This window comes from Palaemon carinicauda, chromosome 30 (genome assembly GCF_036898095.1).
Source record: "Palaemon carinicauda isolate YSFRI2023 chromosome 30, ASM3689809v2, whole genome shotgun sequence".
In the NCBI taxonomy this organism is placed as follows: Eukaryota; Metazoa; Arthropoda; class Malacostraca; order Decapoda; family Palaemonidae; genus Palaemon; species Palaemon carinicauda.
In genome coordinates, this window is record NC_090754.1 from 81,129,741 (window position 1) to 81,144,740 (window position 15,000).

Sequence of the window (15,000 nt, forward strand, 5' to 3'; positions counted from 1 at the left end):
TACATTGTGATGTAAACTGACCCTACCCAAGACATGAATTTACATGTCTGAGACCTTTGTCGTGCAGTGGACCAGAAACTGCTGTATTTCTTGAATATACAGATATATATAAATATATATATATATATATATATATATATATATATATATATATATATATATATATATATATATATATATATATATGTATATATATATAAAATGTTATATATATATATATATATATATATATATATATATATATATATATATAATATCATATATAATATATATTTTGTCTTGTCTGTTGTAATAACGATCTAATGTCTGGGACTTCAAATCACAAGCCGGGTGGGGACAATGAAGATGAATAGCACAGACTAATAAGAGTTTGGGAGAAGAGTGTTAGAGAGAAAATAAGAAAGAACCATTATAAGTATAATTGTAAACTACGATGTTAGAGTAGGGAATGATAAATATTGAGTGGATTAAAAGGGCTTAATTTTTTAAGTATCTACGAGTAAGTTAACGAAAGTTAGCGAGTCTAAACAACGATGTAGTCTCAAAATATGTAGCTGGCTATGTGTAAAAGATTGTTCATACTTTAATTGTATGTCGAAGCCAGAGAATAAATGTAATACATGATTGTACGTGCTTAGAAAAAGTAATGTTTTATAGTGTTTGTTGGGAAAAATAAAAACTCATATATGATTTAGCACTCAGAGCACTCATTCAATTAAAATTTTGTTGAAGTTTTTAGAATAGGGGCTTATTTTCAGCCTTTAATAAAAAAAAGGAGTCTATTTATTAAAAACAAACTCTAAACCAGCTTGCCAATCCCAGAATTAATAATCAATCATTTCAAATTAAAATCCTGCAAGTTTCATTACTTTACGATTAAAATTGTAGCCGTATGGTTGATGACCGGAATTTAACCTTTTGCTGACATTGACCTTGGATTTGACCTTGACCTAAACATGTATTAATTGGCATAGGTTTTTCATACATCCAGATATGAACCAAGTTTGAAGTTTGTGGCAACGATGTCCAAATTTATGGCTGATTACGAGAATTGAACATTTTGCTTGGCCGTGACCTTGACCTTCCAAAATTTAACCGTTCCAGCTTTTAACACAACAGTTAATCCCGGCAAGTTTCATTACTCTACGATTAAAATTGTGGCCAGAAAGCAGTTAAAAAACACAAATACACACAAACAGGGGCGAAAACATAACCTCCTTCCAACTTCGTTAGCGGAGGTAATAAGTAGCCTGGAAGATAGTAAGGGATGAAAAAGTCTGTGAGTGGGTTCGATAAATTGGTGATGAGATATGTGTAGGTACATGGGATAACTAAAGATGAACAAAGTTTACTGTATGGGGAACGTGTGTGTATACACACACACACATATATATATATATATATATATATATATATATATATATATATATATATATATATATATATATATATATATATATATATATATATATATATATATAAGACTCGTAAGACAAATAATTTTATATCTTGCAGGTTTTTAACATCACGCGCTGTGCAAACAACTAAACTGTTTTGCCATCTCTTTGTAAATTAAAGCGTTAAAATAATTCGCTATATTATTTATACTTCACGAACTAAAAACTATATGTCCTGAGTAGTTATTAGTTACCATTTATCCTTTTGTCTAACCGTATTTTTATGCAACTTTGAATATTTCTTAATTTTTGTTTTCACCTTTAGTGTTCCATAAGTGAGGTGAGAATGTAGAAATATATGGTCGATGGTTGACGGTATTTTGAGTCTCTCAGGATCCGATACCGAGATTGATGGCGACATTTATTACCTGTGATTTCGAATGGAGGGAAAATTATGGCCCACGTTTTATGGTGACATTTGAGTTTATCAAGGCTGCTGTAATACCATAACTAAGCAAGAAGGGGAAAAAAGAGGGGAACCCTAGAGAGAGAGAGAGAGAGAGAGAGAGAGAGAGAGAGAGAGAGAGAGAGAGAGAGAGAGAGAGAGAGAGATATTTATATCTAAAAAATTTACTTATATCACTTTGGTCACCTACATCTTATTGAAATTCCAATTTGAGATATTAAGACATTTCATATTCAGTAAGACATCCAACACTAACTTTGCCTACACCAAATGTTTTTCGAAGTGTCCGAAGCCACCAAATGGTAGTAAATGAAGCTACTAAGCGTTGTAAAAACTAATGGTATCAATATAACTAAATTATCTCTGCTAGATATAGCTATGAATATTAAGGGTTGTTTTTAGGGCCTATCTTTTAAATCTCTCTTTAGAAATTTTTCTGGAAATCATTAGGATTTGCTAGACAATCTGACTCTGTTGCCTCTTTAGTCTGTCAAAATAATTGTCCACGTGACTGGTATGCCCAGAACATTCATGTATTGCTAGCAAAACCAGAGGAGCAGTGAGATAATGTTAAATTGTAAGCTCGCTTTGAGCCAGGGTGTAGCAAAAACCAGTTGAACTAAACAATTTATTAGATAATTAACATCAAATAATCACCCATGTGACTAGCATGCAAAGCACATTTATGTACTGCTTCCCAAACCAGAGGAGCAGAGAGATAATTCTAAATTGCAAGTAAGCGAGCAAGGGCGGAGCTAAAACCATTTGCTAACCCATTTCTTAGATAATTAACATAAAATAATCACACATGTGACTGGCATGCACAGCATTTTCATGTACCACTTGCCTAACCAGAGCAGCAGTGAGATAATGTTAAATTGCAGGTAAAGCGAGCCAAGGCGGAGCTAAAACTATTTGAACTAAACAATTTATAAGATAATTAACATCAAATAATCACCCATGTGACTGGCATGCAAAGCACATTCATGTACTGCTTCCCAAACCAGGGGAGCCGCGAGATAATTTCAAATTGTAAGTGAAGCGAGCCAGGGCAGAGCTAAAACCATTTGCTAGTCAATTAATTAGATAATTAACATCAAATAATCACCCATGTGACTGGCATGCAAAGCACATTCATGTACTCTTCCCAAACTGAAGGAGCAGTGAGATAATTTTAAATTGCAAGTAAGCAAGCCAGGGCGGAGCTAAAACCATTTGCTAGTCAATTAATTAGATAATTAACATCAAATAATCATCCATGTGACTAGCATGCAAAGCACATTCATGTACTGCTTCCCAAACCAGAGGAGCAGTGAGATAATTTTAAATTGCAAGTAAGCGAGCCAGGGCGGAGCTAAAACTATTTGCTAGTCAATTAATTAGATAATTAACATCAAATAATCACCCATGTGACTGGCATGCAAAGCACATTCATGTACTCTTCCCAAACCAGAGGAGCAGTGAGATAATGTTAAATTGCAAGTGAAGCGAGCCAAGGCGGAGCTAAAACTATTTGAACTAAACAATTTATTGGATAATTAACATCAAATAATCACCCATGTGACTGGCATGCAAAGCACATTCATGCACTGCTTTCCAAACCAGAGGAGCAGTGAGATAATGTTAAATTGCAAGTGAAGCGAGCCATGGCAGAGCTAAAACCATTTGTTAAGCAATTTATTAGATAACGTCAAATAATCACCTATGTGACTGGCAAGCACAGCACATTCATGTACCGCTTGCCTAACCTAAATTGCAAGTGAAGAAAGCCATGGCGGAGCAAAAACCAGTTTGATTAAGTAATTTATTAGACAAATAACAAAAATAATTGCCCATGTGACTCTCGGACCGTCTGAATAGAAGTAAATTACTTTTTGAACAAGGAAATTCTGAAAAAGGAGTTTGCAGAAAGAAATATGCCTGATAAACACAAATAAGGATATAAAATAATAGACATTGTTTAAATGTGGTGATAAGTAGTTCGATATCAAGGACTTTGATGACAAAGCAGGCCAACTAAGACATATTAAATTTTGGTTATTCAACTCCGTGGACCTTCACAAATCAACAAAAGTGCACAGTCATTTGGACAAGACTAAAAAACTTTTTTTTTACAAAAAACAAATCATATCCTCTATGCTGTGGTAGTATCTTTCATAAAGGAATCATTCACCATTCAGCAGGTAGGACCATGAAAGTAATAATGACTGCAGCCATTTCATCTTAAGAGTCACATTCTAAGCATATAACTTATTGGTTAACAGTCACTTCGTTAGGATGAATATCTTAAAAGTTTAATATACATAGACAGTACAAACTAGAGTAAAATAAGACCGCTAGCATGTGATAACCATAGAATCACAAATTTTTAAAATGGATTTCTATTTTTTCCCAAATATACAACTTGAGTCCTTTAATGAATAAGATTTCCTCAAAGCTGAAAACTCTGCTCTTAAAATTGATGATGAGGTGTCAGTAGTAACAGGCCTTTAGCAGAGAAGCCCTACCTCACTGAGTAGTCACTGACTTTTGCCTAGGAATTGCAGGGTGGATATAAATACAAAACTTTATACCTGAATGGAAGACTTATCCTTCTGAGAGAGGAAGTTCCTATGACCAAAATGGCTGGTGTAAAATCCCCAGATGTTGAGATAATCTGACCTAGAGATGCAGGAGTGCAGACTCCAATCTCCAAATATTGGCATAAAGTGTTTAGGTGATAGGCTAGGTGTCTGCCATTAGGCAGACGTCAATGGAAGAATCCATATTCTTGCTGGGATATACTCTCCGAATATAAAGGTAATATACAGTAGAGTGACGAGTTTAATTTATATTAATCCTCCCCCTATCAGGAAGAGGGGGAAACTACAACAAATTCCATTCCAGCAACATAACAGGTCGAACACCAAGGAAGGGAAAGATTAGAGGAAATAATCTGATGTCACAACAACTATTTTAGACACTATGCTGGTTGTCCTGCAAGGGAGCTAAGTTCCCTACACCACTTGCTGAGCAGCTACCACAGGTTCCTGGGAAAATGTGTTGAACTTGTGGGTAAATTCCCATAGGTAATGGCTTGTGAAGGTTGTGGGGCTTTTCCAGACTCTTGCACCAAACACTTGCCGTACTGACAAGTTCCCCTTAATGCAACTCCCATGACTTCACGAGCATGAGCCCAGGTCAGCTCAACTAGTTCACTTGTCGATTGTTATTGAGCTCTATCATGCTTTGAAGCCAGAAGTAGGTTGTGTTCTTTTCCCCCTTGAATTTTCCTGTAACGATAAACAGGATTTGGATCAAAAGTCCAAACTGTTGTGCACCCTTCAGGTAGCATCTTAGTGCCCTCACACATTACGGGACACAGCAGTAATTCATTCATATAGTAGGTAGTAGGTTGGCCAGGGCACCATCCACCCGTCGAAATACTACTGCTAGTGGCTTGTGAGTTATGGGGTCTTTTGACTGGCCAGATGGTACTACAGTGGATCATCTCTGGTTACGGCTCATTTTCCCTTTGCCTACACATCCACAATGAATAGTCTGGCCTATTCTTTGTATATTCTCCTCTGACCTCATCCACCTGACAACACAGATTACCAAAAAATTCTTCTTCACTCAAGGGGTTACTGCACTAATTGTTCAGTGGCCACTTTCCTCTTCCTAAGGGTAGAAGAGAGACTTTAGCTATGTTGAGCAACTTCTAGGAGAAGAATACTCAAAATCAAACCATTGTTCTCTAGTCTTGGGTAGTGCCATAGCCTCTGTACCATGGTCTTCCGCTGTCTTGGGTTAGGGTTCTCTTGCTTGGGGGTACACTCGAGTACACTATTCTATTTTATTTCTCTTCCTCTTGTTTTGTTAAAGTTTTTATAGTTTATATAGGAGATATTTATTCTAATGTTACTCTTCTTAAAATATTCTATTTTTCTTTTTTCCTTTCCACACTGGGCTATTTTCCCTGTTAGAGCCTCTGGGCTTATAGCATCCTGCTTTTCCAAATAGCGTTGTAGCTTAGCTAATAATAATAATAATAATAATAATAATAATAATAATCTACAGTGATGCTTTTTCCAAATAGCGTTGTAGCTTAGCTAATAATAATAATAATAATAATAATAATAATAATAATAATAATAATAATAATAATAATAATCTACAGTTGCCTCTCGTAGTAATGAAATGGAAAAGTTCTCCATGCTAGGGTTGTGCAAGTCAGGGTTCAAAAAATTGATTTCAGGGTAATGTCGCTGTCAGAGGCCTGCCTCAGGGGTTCATATGGGGATCCTCTTCTATGAACTGGGGACTTTGGTAATGTCCCATGTGGGAGGTCTGAGCTCTCTTGGAGGGCAAGACTGCTCAAAAACAAATAGCACTAGGAGCACCTATGAAGATGAGAGATCCCGGCGCTTCAGCCTCAAACTTAGTTCAGGGCTGAGCGATAGCTTTTCACTACTGAGAATGAAAGGCATCTCTCTTTATGCAGATAGACTAGACAGTCTGCCATTCTACTATAAAAGGCTAAATTGCAAAATCATATTGTGGCGCTTACTATGGATGCAGCAAATTTCACCTAGACTGGCCACCAGATCTTACTGGAATTGTGCGAGGTGGTTATCAGGTGCTAACAGAGGCAAAGTGAATGAAAGTTAAATTCATTAAACAGATAACGAACTTATAGACAAGCAGTTGAGAGTAAGAATGTCACAAAAATTCAAATAATCTCAAACATATGATGGCAAGCTTAAATAGATTGCTCTATTATCAGTGCAGGAGAGAGAGAGAGATAAAAGCAATAGCATTACATCGTATGAAATACGTATGGTACATGACTCCCCCCATAAAAAGACATACATGTAAAATAGGGTGCTCTTCTTTAGAGATGCAAACTGTAAGCAGGTCATTTATCAGGAGATAAGCAAGTTTTAGGTGATCAATAGAAACCCAGTCTTCTTTACCACGAACGTTAAGAAAACCTTCGGTGTGCGATGGATCACTAGGAAATGGCCTGTGTAAGGGGATGTCAGCGGTGGCTTGCTAGTGCTGTTCGTCTGGAAGACGTGCAATGCAGCATGTAAATCTTTCAGTGTGTGTTGCTGATCTGGGGGTTTGTAAGTCTGGCACCATGGTGTAAATTTTCCCACAGCATGAGGTATGTGCTGGAAATTATCGGAGGAGGTTGCAGACAGAAAAAATTCAGCATGGACAACCAATGGGTCCCCATACGACATTTCCGCTGCAAAACATCCAGGGCATCCATAGGAGTGGTCCTTAATCCATGGAGGACCCAGGGAAGCTTAGTAAATCAATTGGAGTCATTGCACCAAAACATCAAAGCTGCTTTGAGGGTGTCATGAAAACTTCCAACCATTTCATTGGCTGTAGGGTTGTAGACAGTTGTCAGATTTAGAGCGATACCCTGGAGATTTGCAAATGACGCCCATAACTGAGAGGTGAAAGTAATCTGCTTAGGGATACCAAATCTCACTATCCATCATGAGAGTAAGGCTGATGTACATGACGCAGATGTTACAGTTTGCATAGGAATGGTTTCAGGCTAACGAGTGATACAGTCAGTGATGGTAAACAGGTAACTGTGTTCTTATGATGTGGGTAAGGGACCTACTACATTGACGTGAATGTGGCAAGACTATGCTGAGGTCGGGAAAAGGTGCCCATTTCTCTTATTTTAGTAAACTTTTGTTTAGCAGCTGCTAAGCGATACAGGGCCAGATGCCTGAACCTGGCAAACACTGGGGGACAGGTCGAAGGGGACGGGCTGAAGAAGTATCGACTAGGACAAGTCTGCGTTGACTATTCTTCAATGCCCCACAAAAAACCAGGTGGTGTAAATGGACTAAAAAATCTGCACAGAGTAGTATCAATTTTATGTCGTCAATGAGTAATTTCCAATGGTATTTGGTGTTCGAGAAGGATAGTGAGAGTTTATTGTACCCATGGGTGGGGATCTCAAATCTGTTGGCTGCTAACAGGCAAACGTCAGAAGGCTTAGAATGACTTATGTCATGTCCTGGAGAGTCACTTTGGTAGAAAGGAACAGCAGGCACCAGAGTTTAACAAAAACCCCACACTCCTACTAGCATCATGTTAAAAGAAAATATGATTATTATTATTATTACTTGCAAAGCTACACCCTACTTGAAAAAACAGGATGCTATAAGCACAGGGACTCCAACAGGGAAAATAGCCCAGTGAAGAAAGGAAAAAAGGAAAAATAAAATCTTCGAGAAGGGTGACATTAAAATAAATATCTCCTATATAAGCTATAAAAACTTTAACAAAACAAGAGGAAGGAAAACAAGACAAAACATCATGCCAGAGTGTACCCTCACGCATGAAAATTAACCCAAGACAGTGGAAGACCATGGTACAGAGGCTATGGCACTACCCAAGACCAGAGAACAATGGTTTAATTTTGGAGTGTCCTTCTCCTAGAAGAGCTGATTACCATAGCTAGTCTCTCTTCTACCCTTAAGAAGAGGAAAGTGGCCACAGAACAATTACAGTGTAGTAATCCCTTGGGTGAAGAAGAATTAATAATTACAGTGCAGTAAACCCTTGGGGGAAGAAGAATTGTTTTGTAATCTCGGTGTTGTCAGGTGTATGAGGACAGAGGAAAATAAGTAAAGAATAGGCTAGACTATTCGCTGTGTGTGTGTAGGCAAAGGGAAAATGAACCGTAACCAGAGAAAAGAATCCAAAATAGTACTGTCTGGACAGTTAAAAGACACCATAACTCTCTAGCGGAGTATCTCAACGGGCAGCTGGTGCCCTGCCCAACCCACCACCATAAACAATGCCCTTCACAAAAGTTTTTTGGTCACTGACAACTGTCCGCACATTTCTTCGTAGCAGCCTCGAAACTGGAAGGATAGTAGCAGAACTGCACCTTATGGGCATCATTAAGTGGCTAAAGAGGTCGTTGGTTGGAACGTGAGCGAGGTGTGGCATGTGTGGGTGGTGGGCAGCTTTGTCCCTTCTTTGGCATGTCAAGGGGCAGCCGTCTGTGTCCTACCACATTCATGTGAGCTTCAGTCAGTGTTAAGTAGTTGTCCTCTTCGTCAGGAGAAAGGCTAAAAGGTGGTGAAGTGGCTGTCCATGAGGGCATCGACTTAAGTCATCAGGTCCTTCATGGGCAACACATAGACATCACAGATGGCGGCGCTTGAAGGTTTGAGTAGGCATCGTACCCAAAGGGCACGAAGTAGGTTCACTTCCTTAGGAGAGCTGTTTGTGGCAGTAGCCAGTGAGCAATACTGGTAGTTTCCCTGAGGGGGAGCAAAACCTTTTGGTCCCCAACGGCCTTTGAGAAATCTGAAAAAGCTTGGCTATACGGGCAGCAGACAATGATGAGTACTGCTCCAGTAGGTAAGCTTTGAGGGCTTCATATGCTTAAAGGGGTGATCCCTTGGTCGCAATGTCAAAGATATGGACATTTTGAAAAATGATTGCAAGTTTAAGACTGAAAAGTGTGCGGGAAATGTTAAAACAAACACTACCAAGGAAGGCAGTTCACAACATAAAATGTATAAACTGCACTTGTTAAACAAACCAGATGATCACACAGTGAATTCAAGAAATTACAAAGCTTATGACAGAATTTAAGAAACTAGGAAAAAATACGGACCATGGCTACTAAGGATGTTATAAACTGTGGCTATGTAAATATAAAGTCTGTTGGTAATAAAACTATTCAAATTCTAAAATTGATAAAATGAATATTTTTCCATCGTAGCATTATTTGAAACGGTTAAATAAGTTTTACAAGGCTAAGATTGTTGAAATGACACCCCACCCCTAACACTTGCCCTCTCTCGGAGGGTACCCTGACACTTGCACGACTTTTTGCCACGAATTAGTCATGGCAAGTTGTGACATTTTGTGGCACGAACTGGAAGATAAAAAAAAAAAAAATTACCTCAGAATCACAGCTGACCTGTCCACATTGACACGAACTGGCACGACGAGTACACGCATAGTTTGCTCATAGTTTGCATACTTTCCGCATCGTCCAGACGAGTTCACGAACAGTTCGCGCATAGTTCACGACCCAGTCACGAAATTTTGTCGTGACCAAAATTTTGAACATTTCAAAATTTTCATCATGACATGCCACGATGTCACGACGGGTTTACGAACACTTCACGCCAGTTCACAAGGAGTTCACGCCAGTTCACGACTCGAGTCGTGACAATGCGTGCCACAAATTCGTGCAAGTGTCAGCCTGGCTTAAGAAAGGAAGCAATTTAGGGGGTCAGGCTCTTCATTCCCAAAGGCTATTCATTTCTCATGATGATAAAAAAAGTGGAACAAGTTTTGAATATAAGAAAAAACTACATGTGCAAAACAAAAATTATATCTATTGTAACAGTTTACAAACCGAGATTGATTGATTGATTTGAAGTTTTCTGGCATCCTGACATCGAAGGGCATTGACGCCGAGAACAAATATCTTATTTGAAAAATTCAGTATACTTATTAAAATGATTATCATGGAAAAAATTAAGGAATTATATGTGGAGACTTCAATATTTGGATGGAAGATGTATTAAATTCTGATGCTTCAGAATTTAGTGTTATTGGAATCAAATCAGTTGGTAAATAATACTGACTGTATCTACGTTGACTGGGCATACGTTGGACAGTTTTATGTGATGGAATAAATTTTATTATATCTGATATATATAGAAGAGAAATGCACTATCTCTCCTGTGCACAAATTTATTACTTTTTGATTACCCTTACAGAAACATGCAGTGATGAAGAAGAGACATAAATCAAGCTTCTTTCCTTGTGTATTTATTGAAAAAGTTACAAAGAAATAAATTATGCTATCAATATTCCTTATGACCACGATAACCACAGTTTATTGGGCTGTGTGTGTTGACTGCTTTATGGCCATATATAATAGAATGAGTAAAAATGAATATGATACCCTGTGTCCACGGATGGAAAAGGCTAATTGATAAGAGTGGATTTGGTGTGATGGGTAGACTTTAGAGAAAGAGAGGGAATAAAGACAAAGAAAGGGGAATCTGTTGAAAACCGCAAGTAAATAGGTAGAATACAAAACTGCAATATAATTCTCCAGGTAAAAAAGAAATACTATAGGAGACCCGTGAAACAGCAATACAAATCATACCTAAATGGATTAATAGTAAAATGTAAAAAAAAAAAAAAAAATGCTACCAGTGGGCACCGCGACCAGGAACTGGCAAATAATTTTCTATAATTCTTTAAAAATAAAATAAAAAAAATATAACCAGGCTATTTATAGATATTCAACATCAGATTAGTTCTACACCAGACACACATAAGTAACGAGACTCCATAATATAATAAGTCACCAGGATTATCAGGAATAAATGACCAAGAACACTAGCCTGAGGAACGCCAGATATCACATTCCTATAGTTACCATAGTGCCAACCAACAACGATGCGATATGTTATATAAAATTTCATTACTGATGTTAAGAAACTATCCACCCACTCCCAACTGCTTGATTTTGAAAACAATGGCCTCATGATTAACATAAACAAAGGCAGCCCTAAAATAGAGCCCAATCACTGGATATCTGTACAGCATTGGAGATTGTAAGACGGGCATCACATGCTCCAACCATTACGAAAGTCAAATTGCCAACTAAAGAACAGATTATTACCTTCAGCAAACACTAGACGTTTTGCCTAAAGGTGTTCAAGAACTTTAGATAATATGGAGTTATGAAAATTGGGTGGGAATCAGCTGGACTTGAGCTACCACAAGCGCATTTACATAATGGAGTAACGTTACCAATTCCCCAACAAGTGCTAAAAGAACATGTGTTTGTTAACATGCGAAAAACATAACTTATGAGCTACGAAATTTGAGGTTTTTATATTATTTTATCCAACTCTCCAACAAGTGCTAAACTAACCTCTGGTTAACATGCGAAAAACATAACTTAGGAGCTACAGAATTTGAGGTTTGTATATTTTTTGATAAGGTATGATAAAGAGGTTTTAAAACATCTTAAGCGCTACGAAATTTGAGGTTATATTTTTGATAAGGTATGATAAAGAGGTTTTAATCAACATCGATCTGGCGAAGGTAAGTGATCGACTGTGGAATTGTTAACTACAACTATCAAAAACATGAATCCTATTATACATGATTTTTTAAAAGCCAATTTTTATCATGGACTAATTTTGCTACTCATATGCAGCGTTATCAATTCATGAGTAAAACTAAAGATATAACCGAAATGGAATAAAAATGAATCTCTCTCGATCCTCAAGAATAAACTAACAAAATTTAATATCAAAACCGTACTATAGGATTTAAAATGTAGAATACAGTGAGTGTAACGAGTTATCTAACATATATATTAGTATCAAACATCATATCCGTTTAAAAGGGATTCTTGATTAAGAAATGCTTAAATATCAATTAATATTGGTTGTAAATAACAGGGTTACGTAATCACCAGATAAGGTAACTAATATATTTCAATGACTTAATAAATGATATACTTCAAAATTACTAGATTCTAAGAATGAACTGGTTCAAAAAGCATGAATATACTATAGACGAGTAATAGAACCAGGAATGTACTGCAACATTTGAAAGAAAAAAAAAAAACTTGAATGAAAGGGGTCCAGGTTTCTTTTAATAAGTCATCCGCAAGATATTAAAGGTGTTTTTATAATGGTAAGAAACACACGAACAAATAAGGCAAGAAAACCAAATGTACAACGAATTACGTGAGGACAGATATTCTTCTTCAACCAAAAGAGTAAATAGTTCACACTAAATTCCAACGTGGTCCAGGGTGAAATACATCAGATACATCAAACAGCATAATTTCAGAAATATTAACGTTTAAATACAGAAAAAAATGTACGCATATCATGAAAAAAAAAAAAATCTCAACTGGCATTTACCTGAAGAAGGGAACGCCACCAGAACACATTCATCATATTGCTTGGAGTTGTTTACGAATCTACGCGCGCTAACGAGGCCAGCCGTAAGCATCGCTATTTCTTGGTGACCACAGAACTAAAACGGATTCACCTTCCACTACACATGAAAACTCGCGAATGAGACAGTTGACTGAGAGTCTGAGACACCACTCTCTCCACGAGGACCAAATATAAACAAACTATGAATACGGGATCACAAAACAGAGCTGTTAACTACAGTAATAGGGTAATTTCCCACGTAGCCACAACAACGAGCCAATATACCATTGGTTCAATTATTCGTACGGTAGCACACTATGTAATTCGAGATATACATATACCGTAATATGTTTTGCTTATTCTCAAGACATTTCTAATAAATCAGGTTGACTCAAAATGCAATTATGCCAATAGTGTATAACTACTATCCTAATAAAAAAGGCACTTAGCTTGTTTTGTTAAATAATTTCACGATTGTTAAATTCTTTCCACAATGACACACACACACACACACACACACACACACACACACATATATATATATATATATATATATATATATATATATATATATATATATATATATATATATATAAAGAGAGAGAGAGAGAGAGAGAGAGAGAGAGAGAGAGAGAGAGAGAGAGAGAGAGAGAGAGAGAGAGAGAGAGAGATAGAGGCTAGTTCACTGCAGAAATAAAAGACTTCGCATATGTATTTCCACTCGCGTCTGTTTATGATCTTTCCATGCCAGTCTATAGCGCAATATTTTCTTGCTCGTCAATCTTATCGTCTTCTCACCCTTCCCTTGCTTCTTTTGCACTCTCAAGGGACCCACTCTGATATTCATTCTGTCATTCTCATTATATATCCTGCCCATTTCCATTTGTTTTTCTTACAAGTTGTTAGAATATCCTCTACTTTAGTTTGCTCTCGTAACCATGTTGCTTTTTTTTTTTCTTTGTCTCTTAGTGTTAACCTCATCATTATTCTTTCCATAGCTCTTTGAGCTGTAACTAGCTTATGGGAGTTAAATGGCAGGACAGGATTAGAAATGAAACTATAAGAGAAATTACTCGAGCGTCATATGTGGAAGAGATCATGGTGGGGGTAGATGGATATGGTTTGGGCATGCCCTTCACATTCCCCAAAAATATTAGTTCACCAAACTTTTAACAGGGCTCCACAGGGCACTAGAAGAGTTGGAAGACCCAGCCCTACATGGCTGAAGACTATGAAGTGTGAAGTAGGAGATGATGAATGGAGTATTGAATTGAAAGCTCATGACAGAGGCGACTGGCGGAATCTAACCGATGCCTTTTTTGTCAATAGGCGTAGGAAGAGATGGTATATATATATATATATATATATATATATATATATATATATATATATATATATATATATATATATATAATATACAGGTATATATATATATATATATATATATATATATATAATATACAGTTTTATATATATATATATATATATATATATATATATATATATATCTATATATATATATATATATATATATATATATATATATATATATATATATATATATATATATATATATATATATATATATATATATATATATATATATATACATATATATATATATATATATATATATATATATATATATATATATATATATATATATATATATATATATATGTATGTATATATAATGCGTGTGTATGTGTATGTAACTGTATATGTGCGTTTATGTGTTTCGTTTTGTAAATGACATCACCAGAATCCGATACTGTCATTTATAAGTCGAAAGTAAACTCAAATCAAGTCTTTTTACTTTTCCTTACTTGTCTATAATTCATACTATATGCTCATCTCATGTTAGCTGTCGTGATTTCAACATTGATAAATATATATATATATATATATATATATATATATATATATATATATATATATATATATATATATATATGTATGTGTGTGTGTGTGTGTGTGTGTGTGTGTGTGTATGTGTAAGTGCATGTATGTACGTGTCTTTGCTGGGAAATCTTTGTGTTTTTATCCTAGATTACAAAATAACGAACGAATAAACAAAATCATAAGAGTGATAACTGTCACTCGTTCGTTTCCCGTTTTTAATTAAAATATCTTCACTGAGTAAATGCAATATTACCTTACACAGGAAGAAATAAAA

The 15,000-nt window shown here is 36.2% G+C and overlaps 1 protein-coding gene across 3 annotated transcripts in view; it reads right to left on the reverse strand.

Annotated features, from left to right (window-relative positions):
* Positions 1-12,985, reverse strand: part of LOC137623848 (uncharacterized) — a 152,449-nt gene extending 139,464 nt beyond the window's left edge. Inside the window, exon 1 of one of the 3 annotated variants that reach the window (XM_068354656.1) lies at positions 12,807-12,970. In XM_068354656.1, coding sequence (XP_068210757.1) covers positions 12,807-12,835 — 29 coding nt within the window. In that variant the 5' untranslated portion in view covers positions 12,836-12,970. Of the gene's footprint in view, positions 1-12,806 lie in introns of all 3 variants that reach the window. The other 2 variants (XM_068354658.1, XM_068354657.1) reach the window with 2 other exon arrangements.
* Between the last annotated feature and the right edge of the window lie 2,015 nt (positions 12,986-15,000).